General features: G+C 38.5%; 1 protein-coding gene and 1 non-coding gene across 2 annotated transcripts in view; one reads left to right on the top strand and one right to left on the bottom strand.

Moving 5' to 3' along the window:
* ncf1 (neutrophil cytosolic factor 1) overlaps window positions 1–11,983 on the bottom strand; it is a 19,919-nt gene that overhangs the window by 3,255 nt on the left and 4,681 nt on the right. Inside the window, exons 2-10 of the mRNA XM_046039435.1 lie at window positions 6,453–6,553; window positions 6,155–6,235; window positions 5,921–5,996; window positions 2,907–3,072; window positions 2,727–2,785; window positions 2,316–2,438; window positions 1,629–1,736; window positions 1,425–1,542; window positions 1,145–1,258 (exon numbers count right to left, since the gene is read on the bottom strand). Coding sequence (XP_045895391.1) covers window positions 1,145–1,258; window positions 1,425–1,542; window positions 1,629–1,736; window positions 2,316–2,438; window positions 2,727–2,785; window positions 2,907–3,072; window positions 5,921–5,996; window positions 6,155–6,235; window positions 6,453–6,524 — 917 coding nt within the window. The 5' untranslated portion in view covers window positions 6,525–6,553. The remainder of the gene's footprint in view (window positions 1–1,144; window positions 1,259–1,424; window positions 1,543–1,628; window positions 1,737–2,315; window positions 2,439–2,726; window positions 2,786–2,906; window positions 3,073–5,920; window positions 5,997–6,154; window positions 6,236–6,452; window positions 6,554–11,983) is intronic.
* Window positions 9,722–9,794, top strand: trnav-aac. The gene has a single exon. It is a non-coding gene; the product is annotated as a tRNA-Val (tRNA).

Below are 11,983 nucleotides of genomic sequence, written 5' to 3'. Positions count from 1 at the left end.
GATGTTGATGATTCAATTAAATACGAACCAATAAAACTTTATTCATCCCTGCAAGATCTCATTATACAGCAGCTTGCCTCTAAGTCTGTAAGCATGTTGAATTTGTAACAAATACATTAAAAGGCAAATAAAAATCTCCAAATATATAAAATATCCAAAAGTATCTAAACAATACACAAAGTTATGAAGCCATAAGAAAGCAAAAAACCTGCTTTTGGAACTTTTAAGCCTCAAACTCTCAGAAACCTTCCAAGGTTTCCTGATAGTGTTTCTACAAACGCACATTTACACAATATGTACACTGTTAATTTTTTTATTTTATTTCTTAAAATTCTCCCAACAGCAGTCAATAAATCAAAAAAAAAAATGAAAACACTGCGGTATCTGTGGCTGTCGCAGGACTGAAATAAGCATTGGCCAGCCAACCTTCTGTACCTGCGCGCACTCTCCCCGTGCAATCATTGCACATTCATTTGTTTTGGGGGAGTGGCTTTGCAGAGAGTCCCGAAGGGATGCGTGGGATTTTTCTGAGTTGAACGCTTTCAAAATCTAGCTGTCTCTTGCTGGTTCTCTAACGTTGCCTAGCCCAAGATTAAGTAAGAAATGTGATAAGTGGTGCTTTTGTATTTTTTTGGATTTCCAGATTTTCACTTTGAGCAGTTAAACAAATATGTTCTGCGTGTGCATGATCATTTTAACGTGAACATATCTCTTGTAAAACAATACTTTCGGGACAAGTGTTAACTTAGAAGCAGAGTCAACACGGCAGCCAGCGGCAAAGAGGAGTGAAATCACAAACTGAAGTGCAACAGAGTGAGAAAGTATAAAATAACCCACTTCCCTTTTTGTCTGAAGTGACTAAATACAGAGTGGTCACAGAGGAACTATGTGGAAACCTGCACATCTGTGGTTATCACCCATATCAAGTCATTCAAGTGGAAGTTCCATTTTAATATAAGATTTTAACAAATATTCTAAACAGTTTAAATAGTTTAAATGTTTGCGTGTATGATCACTTTACTTTTCGTTATATAAAAGGTACAAATTTAATTCCTCAAATGTGCAGGAGTTTTTCTTTTTCTTTTCAATGATCTTTAAGGGTAATTGAACGTTAATGTAACATGTAGTGTAAACGCTGACAAACCTGCGGGGTGGTGGTTTCTGTCCCTGCAGGTTCAGCCTCTCTGCTTCATATATCTCTCTCTTGCCGGCCTTGTGCAGGAACATGGAGGGAAAATAACCAGTCTCCTCTCCTTTCCTGTAAAAGACCAGCATTTACAAGTAAAATAAGTATACAGACTACTAACTACTAAGTACAACTTTAATATACATATTACTATTGGAATAACATGTGGCTGTACAGATGGCAGTGCAAGGCTGCTGGTCACGCAGCCGCTTTAATGTGTTTTGTGTGTAGATCATACCTGATGACCCACCAGCCATCCAGCAGCTTGTGAATGACCTCGATGGTTTCACCGAGGTCCAGAGAGATCTCGTCCTCCTGCTCCGCCTTGTACGCTTTGATGGTGACGTGCAGCTCTCCTGCAGGGAAACACAACACTGTTAAAAAGACACACGGGGGAAGACTGAAAATGCATTTAACTAAGAAAACGATGTAAACAGCTTGCCTTCGTAGTTTGGTTCATCCTCCTCTGCCTCCTCTGGTCCGTCCAAAGGCTCCAAATAGGATGCAGGAACCCAGCCGTGTTTATTCTCATACTGGCAGAACCACCAACCTGAGCACAACGGCAGGACCACAGCAGCTCAAAACCTTAACTCAGTTATTAAAGATTTTAAGAATATCGCATGTATCTATACATGTTTCTCATGATGTTAAAGGAGACCTCCACATTTTATGACTTATCTACAATGGTACAATGTTGGATGTTCATGTTAAAGGCTGCCATACAGGCATCACAGACTGTAAAAGCAGAATAATAGATCTCCTTTAAGCTGAGCATTAACCCACACTTACTGACAGCGACAGTAGAATAGAGTAAAATGGATTGACTGCATTTGCATGGCACAACCCTGTGAATACTGGACACCAGATAAGCTCAAAACTCCAAGAAAGAACTTTTGTTTTTTGTTTTTTTAAAGAATGAACACGGATATTCAAGTAAAACAATCTAATAGTTTAGTATTAACTGGGAATTACTTTAAAGCCCCTGAAAACTTCAAAATAAAATGTTTTCTATAAAATTAAATATTATTATATAATCATCAATCCAAGTTAAAGTGGGTACAAAAACCTTAACTCTAACTTAATTATTATGGGGTCAATTGTTAGGCGTTAAGCGTTTTTCTCTTCTCACCGTTCTGACTTTTCTCTACAATTTCCACCAGGTCTCCGGTGTGCAGATCGATCTCATGTTTGGATGTCTTGGCGAAGTCTGCGACCACTCTGTAAGTGTCCAATATGATGGGGCCAGAGATCTCTGAGAGGTAAAACACAACATTCTCTTTAAATTTCAGGAAACACCTGCATGTAAAGGGGGCCCTGGGGGTTACAACTTAAGTTATTAGCTTATTAAATATATTTATACATAAACATGTATATCAGAATAATCCAGCAAACAAATTAAGAAAAGACCTTTAGAATCCATCCAGATTTATTCTTTTCAGTCTTAGTTATTAGTGACAATTTTGGATATTTCAAAAGTTTATTAAACAATCAGAGCTGTAATTAATGTGAATTTGGTTAAGCAGTTTAAAATCGCTCTTACCAGATGCGTTGCCTCTGGCCAACTCCCTGGACTCCACAAATGTCTCATTTTTTTTCAATCTGAAGAGGAATATAATTATATTTTTCTGTTTGTATTACAAATTAGAAGTGATGCATCTTCCACGTCATTCCCACTATCAAATACATCAGCTATAAAGGAAGCAGTGTGTGATATACTGACGTGTTTGGGGCAGGTGGATTTTCGTCCTCACGCCGGACCTTGAAGAAGATGGTGAGGTGTTTGCAGCGGGAGATGTGAGGCGGCAGGTTGATGAGAGAGTGGCAGTACTCCGCCAAAGTGCTCTGCCTGGTTTCTGTCGACTTCTGGCTGTCCACCCACCGCGGCGCTGAGGACACACAAACACGACCACATCAGCTGGACGGCAGAGCAGTGGACACCAGGTAAACAAAAGTACCCAGTAACTTCTATGTGGGTTTCCCGGTGATGGCATTTTGATATTGTGGGCAAAAAGTATGCCTATGTCTTATGTCTTGTATTTGTTCGTACAGTTAAAAGAACATTAAAGGCATATCGTACAACAACAGCGCATCATTTGATATACAAATAAAAATACAAATTCAGTCAACCACAGAGCCCAGGATTTGTTCTGTCAATTTAATCATTTGTGTGCACAAATTAGTAATACTGCTAATTTTAATATCATATTTAACATATAATATTAGGTCCTCTCCTCTTGTAGAGGGCAGAAAACACCCTTTAGTCAGCCGGTAGTTTGAAGAAGACGATGAAGAAGACATTCACGTTGGGAATGTTGAAATGTTCTGTTTATGTTTTTATGAACAGACTTTTTTTTACAGTAAAACAGTCCTTTATCCTGTAAAATGCATCCAAGGCATCTCAAAGATAACACAACATTATGTTACACAACAGCCAGAACCTTGAGTATACCAACCTACCACAGTCCAAGATTAATGTAAAATCATTAAATTAACGCAAAGACAAGATCAGCAGGTGGGCAGATGAATTGGTTCCTGTAGTATTTTGTTATTGATGAAAATACAATATTGATATATGAATATAATAGTTAAATATGTTCAAAAACTGTTTGGTAAATGTGCAAAGCTCTGGTCAGAATTAATAATTAATAATTGCATCCACTAATTGCACCTTTGTTTTGCATTTTAGTTGTTAAAAATTAAACAGAATTACCAATGCATCGATTTGCAGAGTGTTAATATGATTACTTCTTGTACATAAGGTACAATGAGATATCTCTTATCCAGCTTGCATGAGCTTCCCCCACTTTGCGTACGTGACTTTCAAGAGGTGTCCATTTCCAGACATCTGTAGGTAGGCTGCTGTTGCATCAGGATAGTGGTTTTATCTTTGCTTCTCTTTCTCTACTTTGCAAAAAACGGTTTTGCAATTAAGGTTTCACAAAGGGAAACCACATGTTTGCAGTTATTCTGTTTCCCGAGTTCTGTTTTCATGAAAGCTGGCCCTGAATGTCTGCACAGGAACAGAGAGTGATCTGGTGAAAACACAGACCTGCTCAGTGTTAGTGTTTCTTTTCAGACACTTGGCTGTAATTAAAAAGTTAAAGCAAGAAATAAGCATAAACACTGGAAGCAAAGGGAAACACCTACTCTGGCTCTGTCCAAAGTTCAAATATCCAATAGCTAGATATGTCCGGTGAGTACAGGTTTTGGTCTTTGTACATATGTGCCAAACCTGGCAACCTCGTTCTTGACAGGTGGCCGCAGCGTATGTGGGCTGCAGTAAGAAAATGTTCAAGCATGTAACTCCCCCCTAAAGCCACTATCTGTCTTTTTTAGATTTCAGTGCAGAGATAGGCCTACCTGTTAATCAGGAAGCTTTAGAGTTGATGAGAGGTGAACTTTTGTACTTAGCCAGGCTTGCTGCTTCCCCCTGCTTCCAGACTTTATGCTAAGCTAGGCTAACTACGTCCTGACTCAAGGTCTGTACATAACGCACAGGCACGAGAGCGATATTTATCATCTCAGAAAGAAAGCGAATAGGATTGTTTTCCAGAATTTTAACTTTTCATTTAACAACTTTTGGACAGATTTTTCTGAAATTTGTACTGTTAAGACACTAATATGTTAAATGAACATAACGCTAGATGTTAGCATTATTACAAACTAACTTTGTTTGCTAAATGTCACTATAAAAATATCCAGAGGCTGTTAACTTGCATGGACTGTATATGCTAACTGGACGAATGTCCACATTCGCACATAAAAGTTCGCCTTGACTCGCCTTTTTTTGGTTTTTTCAACGGTGGAAAAGTTGTACTTGGACCTGCTACCAGGTACAGCTGTAAGGTTTTCATACCGCTTATCTGTCTTTACATTCTGAGGAAGGTTGAAATGTTTTAACTTAAAAAAGAGATCGCTGGTGTGTGTGTGGCGTCGTTATGATGACCAGCTCCATTGAGGGTTAGTATCTCTGGGTACTATCTGCAAAGGAAAACGGAGCAGGGCCAAACCGAGTTGAGTAGAGTCGAGTTGAGCCTGTACTGGTAATGGAAAAACGGCATAACACATGCTGCATCTGAGAAACCGGTCACTGTTTGACCTTTAGTTTAGCGCCACCCACAGGACAAACGTTACATTTTTAGCTTAACTGGTAAGGGTGTAAGAACAGATAAATATTCAGTGTGTTTCTAATCAGTGTAATAGATTGTTTTAAGGGATACTAGCAGAGAGTGACCTTTATTTTTTGTCTTTTTGTAGTCGCACCTTTAGCGGTTTCCTTATTCTTCTTTGCTAATTCAAGTCTTGTGTGGTTGTAAATTCAGCTTTAACCGCTCCTGACAACAGAAAAAAAATAAAGCCCTCAGGAAATTTTGACATTGTGATTTCAGCCTTGTTGCATTTTGCTCACTTGCTTAAAAAAAAAACATAAAAACGAGAAGTGGATTCACCCACATGTGTTTAACAACCACAGGTGCTTCCTAAAAAAAACATTACAGCATGTGGGAGGTTTTTAACTGAAAAGATGAGGTAGGTCAATCTTGCATTTGTCTTTAAAATGTTTAATACTGGTCACGGTGTCATATTCGGTATGAACTCTCCACTCTGCAGCAGTAACTAACTAACTAAGCAGAATGACATCCTATAAAAAACAAAATGCAGAAATGAGAGTTGATGTGAGGAAAACAAGCGGTGACAAAATGTGACACCAACTGCGTCTTTTACTGTGATTTTTACCTGGTAACGAAGGAATGATTCTGTCCTTCTTATCTATTTCACCAGACTCGATGGGAAACATCTCCTTCAGCGATTTCTGTCACCAAAACATAAAACATTTTTGAGCGCGATCATCCAAGCACTACATTTTATTTGGTTTTGACTTCATTTGTAGCTGATTATGAATCAGGTCAGACTGATGTTGTTTCCACCTGGTGAGCACAGCTTTTTATTTTGTAGTGCGGAGGAACTCACATGGAGGGTGTGGATCTCAGGATACGTCCTGTAGATCAGCTTCTCAGAGAGGTCGCTCCATTTCACCATCAGCATGTACACCTGCACATACAGATCAGTACAACAAACCATTATATTGCACTTAAACACAAAAGGAGATCTAATGTTTTCAAAGACTAGATTCTTGAGTTAAGCTTCTCATAGTTTAGATTCTGAACTTTTGACCCTGTACTATTGGTTATTTTAAAAAAGAATTCTCTAAAGTTTGACACCCATTTAGCAGAATTTGCGTCGGTAGAGTAAATATTTAGAGCCTTACGTAGTGCTGACTCGGATAGAGACGTTTCTCGAAGCCCAACAGCTCCACATGCCTGACGTAGTTCCCGTCCATGCTGAGATCACTTACAGAGTCAGACTGAGCTAAAAAGGTAGCAGACATGAAGCTTATATATATAGTGTGTGTGCAATATGTCATCAACGTACCACAAGAGTTAGTTCCTCTTTACTGTCTTTGAAAATAATGAAACTTCATCACAGAGAAAAAGAAAGAAGGAAATAGTGTTTCTTTCACTCCTCAAACTGCTGGAACTCTAATAATGCTGTTAACGTATGAATAATAATGATACTGATGTTGAATAATAAAAGCAGTAGTTGTCTGCATCAGAGTAGTAGCAGCAGCCAATGTTGAGTAAAAAGCACAATATTTTAGTAGAACTATAAAGTAGCTTAAAATAGAAACACTGGAGTAATGTTTAAACTAATGGTTATTTTCATTATGGATTAATCTCTCTGTTATTTTCTTGATTAATTAAAAATAAGAGAGGAATAATGAAAGGTACGATCACAGCGCATGTCATTGTAAATACTTGTTTTGTTTCTTATTTGCTTCAAGTGAAGCCTGCATTATGTTTCGGTGCAACTTTCAGTTGTCAAACAGCAGCACTGTGTTTGGAAATGGAGAAGCCACTGTTCTCGCAATGTGCCATCTGCATCACGCTGCAAGAGCATCACTTGCTCCACTTAGGTCCAGAATGAAATATCTTTGGATGGATTGTTAGAATAAGTTTAACAATCCCACCAATATTCTAATAATTAAATAGTCAAAATGAGCTTTTTCCTCAGTGTTTCCCACAGGATGTGGAGAGACTATGGAGGGTGGGTCCAGGGCCGAGAGGGTCTGGTAAAGTAAATTACATGTGTCCATTTACTTTTAATGGACACATGTAATATGTTTTATACTTTCTAGTGCTGGGCAACGATTACATTTTTTATCGCGATCAATTGCATTATTATACGCAAAACTGAATAATGAATTCTAAAATAGTGCATTGCACACTTTTAATTTAAATGTACTGCTAAATACACAAAAGTGCAATAATAAGTGGTTTTCAAACACTTTAAACAAATAAGGTGCTTTGTACCAGCAGTTTTCCCTTTACACAGTCACAAAACATTAATGTAATCAAATCAAATCTAAAACCAATTTGACACTTCCAGGGCGTTACCTTTTATCTAGCTTGTTAAAACAAGTTACCATCAGAGTCCAGTTTACTTGGGGGGGTTTTCTGAGCAGGTATCAGCAGCATAAACAGTCTATGTTCAATCAGTAGCAAGTTTCCCTGTTAGAGTGAAGTGGTCGAGCACAAGGCGTAGGGACAAGTGCATGCGTTTCTCTGCAACTGTCACGGTAGTGGTCGCCTCACGCACACGCCCGCTAACAAAGTTGAATTGTCTTGAATGTTTTGTAGGCGGCGTGCAGCACAAATGATTGGAAGAGAGACTGATCCTCGCTGTTTGTGAGTTTCCAGAATCTCTTTCTGTTTTACTAAATAGGACATCAACAGGAGGGAATTCACACGGCAGAGCGTCCCCGCAAAACTAGATGAAGGCCTGTCAGGTCAAGTTATGTAGCCTATAGTTTTAACTTAAGTTAAATAGGCTACAGCTGTGTAGCGCACAGAAGCTGTTCTATCCATAGAGCGTCTGCTGTTTACTTGCAGAGCGCTTGTCTTACTTCTCCCACACGCTGCATCCAGCGAAGCCTCCCTCCGCTGCTTGTTTGGGCGGCTGATTTGCAGGCTGATCGACATCCCGCCCCTCTTGTGACCCACTGACTTGACTGTATGTGTATTCTAATAATAATAATACTTTGCTTAATGCTTTTTTAAATCGACTGTTCATTTGTCGATTATTACTTTTACATAAGTAACGGATCTGAGTACTTCTTGCAACACTGGTAAACCTCCCAGTACTCCCTTGTCAGAAGCAGCATCAGCACTATTAGTTGTAGAACAACCATTAGTTTTATCTTTAACTGACTCAGAGGCAGTAAACGGTCAAATTTGAAGAAATCTCGCAAGTTAAGAATTCCCCTCCAAACTTTCTCAATAGTCCAGAAGGGGAATCACCGTGTTGATTTCATCCTGCATGAACACACTGACTCCGTCCTTCCATACAAAAAAATCCATCTCATATTTGTTATTCTTTGGTCACTCGTGTGGGCTTTCAGAGGGGCTTTCAGCTAAATTTGTGATTTCCAAACCTTTTGCAACAGACAAAGAGGAACAAAAACAGTGTAAAAAGACACACAAACATACCCACATGGCATGAACTTCCTCCATTGTAGCACCAAGTAAAACACCAGTGACCTAAGTTTGAATTTAGATTTATTTTTGGTCAAAGTGGCAATTAGGGAGATTTTAATTGCACAAAGAGACCAAATCAGTTGCGGTGTGTCATATTCTTCAGTGAGCGTGTTTATATTTATAGAAAGAAGATGATTTCTTTCCCACAAGACATCCAGAGTCTTATTACTGAGTCACAGAGGGATCAACTGAATGACTCAGATCGTATTACTTCATCCAAACACACGTGCATTACCATGTTGGGTTTTATTTTACTGGACCATAAATTCCTGCTAATTAAGTTTCCTAGAAAGACATATGTAATGTATTGTATTTATAGATAAAGTACCCATCACTTAAGTAAAAATACCAACATCACAATGCAGAAATTTTCAATTAGTGAGCTGGTCATCTCTGATAAATAGCCTACTATTTGTGTGTCGAGTGTAACTAAGTGAGGTAAATAACAGCTATTATGATATATTGCATGATTTCCTGCGATTAATAGCAATTTGAATCGTTGCCCAGCACTAAAAAGGACAAATCCTAATACTCAGTTCAGCCACTGTGGAGTTATCAGTGTCACGAAGTAAAGAAAACTGTCTTGCCTCTAAATTTGAAGGGTTAGGTTTAAAGCAGTATTAGTATACAGTAGGCATGCGGGTGATTTCAATATATTGAATCAGGGAAACACACATAGCGATAAAACATTGCTGAGAACATAAAACCCTTTCAAAAGGTTTCCTTCTAACATTACAGTCTGTGGATGGATGGGACATTACATCATTTATCTGAAACCCTTTAGAAATAAGAGTTACGGTTTAATAATAAGCCACAAAACCACACAGGCAAGTATTCAGTTAGCTACCAAATTATCGAGTATAAATACCACAGTAAAACCTTTTTATATACAGTCTATGTGTAAAACTACATTTACATACGTCATCAGAATCCCCCTATGGAAGTTTCCGTAGTGTAGTGGTTATCACGTTCGCCTAACACGCGAAAGGTCCCCGGTTCGAGACCGGGCGGAAACACTGTTTACTTTTCTTTTCCAATCATTGCTAACACTTTACAGACTCCGTCAAATAAGCAAATTACACTTACTATGTCATTTACATATATTTTCCTGACTGTTTTGGGTAGACCAGGACAGAGATTTATAAATTATCTGAAAGCGATTCACAAAGAAACCAAATAATTTGTTCGTAATCTGTAAAAGCGGGAATTCCCCATGCGTCCCTGAACGCGACATTTAGTTGGAGTTTACGGTCATGTTGCCTGCAGCGCTTCTTCACGAGCTCGGCTCTCAAGAACTTCATGACTACGACGATTGATTCAGCCTCTCTGTGCTCCTTCAGACATCCTAACTTTAACTCTCCTTTGAGAGGCTTATGTTTGCATTGTGGTGTTTTTGTAGCGTCCCAAAACGAGGTCAGGATGTTCGCTTGCAGACCGTTAAGCTGTTTCACACACTGATATCATAATAAGTTGAGTATTTTGTATCAAAAGAGAAGTTGAGTTTGCATGTCGCCGTCATTTTGAAGCATAGAAATGAAGCATATAGAAGAGCAGACTCTTTACATCAAGGGCCCATAAACTGACACAAATTAGACCGTGGACGCGCATTTGATAGGAGTTTGGCTATTAGTTGTTTTATTAAAGAAAGGGTATGAAAACAATGACAAGTAGTTTTACCAGTATTGCGATTCATTTTTAAGCTCTTTACTTTCTGTATTATTCAGATTATTTTATTATTCAAAACGGACAAGCAGTAAATCAGTGTATAGTGTGACCAGCACAATATTAGATAGATTAAACATACATACTTGTGGATCAGGCCTGTGTTATGATGAAATTAGGTGATGCATGAATTATTATTATGAGCAATGCTGGAGGAAAAAATATCAAATTATAATAATATGTCTCAGTTTCTTGTCTCAGTTTAAAATGGGCTGCACTTGTCCCTGTTTGATACCTGCAGCGTTGGGTATTTTGCCTTCCCTGCCACTTTTAAAGAGTACATGTTCTGATTGGCAGTCAACAGAGGGTCAAACACACCAGGCTGCTTCAGGTCCACCAGCCTCTGGAAGTTCCAATGCACCTTTCGAGTCAGCGCCTGGGCCTGGAAAAGTCCACCTCGTTGTCATACACTGGTTTTGGTGAAAGTGAAGGTCCTCCTGCTGAGAGGTGTCTCTGCCAGGATCCAAATAGGTACAGCAGTTCCCTCGCTCTTGATGTAGTTGAGTTGCAAAATTCCTCCACACCTTGAAGATGGAGCCCTTGAAGAGGTTGAAGTGATGTAGGACGTCTTCAGCTCTCTGCAGGAGCTGCAGCTCTCTGGGCTGTGGCACCTTTGCCCTGAAGTGCCCTCGTACGTGTTCCTTGGTGGGATTAGCCTCCTACAGCTTTGGAGGTCACTCTGGTCCACAACATTGAAGGCTGCAGAGAGGAACTGGCAGCAGTGCCCTTGGTGTTAATTAAAAGGACAGTTCTATTAATGAAAACATAAATATACGTTACTCGTTAACTGTGTTCCCATCTCGCTACATCAGTTGGTAATCCTCAAAAGTCAGTAAATGTTGTAGATTATACTTCCTCATGTTTTCAAATGTTTTTAATATTTTACTGTTTACTATTTTACTGATATTTTAATAACTTTTGTGCAGAGATGACTTTCGTAGATTCTTTCCTGTAATCAGCTTCCAATAACATTTGCAAAATATTTCTACATCTATTTACATGCAGTTACAAACTCAATTTCACTCTATAACCTGTTCTAACAAAATAAATCTACCTACAAGTAGGAAATCTGATTTCAAGTGGCATTCTATGATACTTTTTCTAGTTTGAGGTCTGAAATTTGCAGTTGCCTGGAACGCAGCATTATTTTAAACAAACAGTTTGAAAAGTAAAAGCCTTATTTATTTTAATTTTTTTGGTACTTTATAATGTGACTATTTAAAAAAAAATGTACATTGTTTTCTTTTGTATGAAGCCTACTGTTGGAGGTATAATTTATTTCTGAAGACTTACAGAATAAAGTGTGGAAACTTTATATTACTTTTGTATGGTGCCACTCTGTTGTGTTGTGATTGGTTGGTCTTTTTATCTTTTAAATTAAACATTTAAACACAGGAAGAAACTGAAATGTTAGTAATTAAGGTAGATATAAATAGTGAAGACAGGAAATATAAAAGTAATGCTGCACTCAAAAATAGTGTGG

The sequence above is a fragment of the Micropterus dolomieu genome, linkage group LG23 (assembly GCF_021292245.1).
Source record: "Micropterus dolomieu isolate WLL.071019.BEF.003 ecotype Adirondacks linkage group LG23, ASM2129224v1, whole genome shotgun sequence".
NCBI classification, from domain to species: Eukaryota; Metazoa; Chordata; class Actinopteri; order Centrarchiformes; family Centrarchidae; genus Micropterus; species Micropterus dolomieu.
The sequence above is the reverse complement of the archived record's forward strand: the minus strand, read 5'-3'. Positions and strand labels throughout refer to the sequence as shown.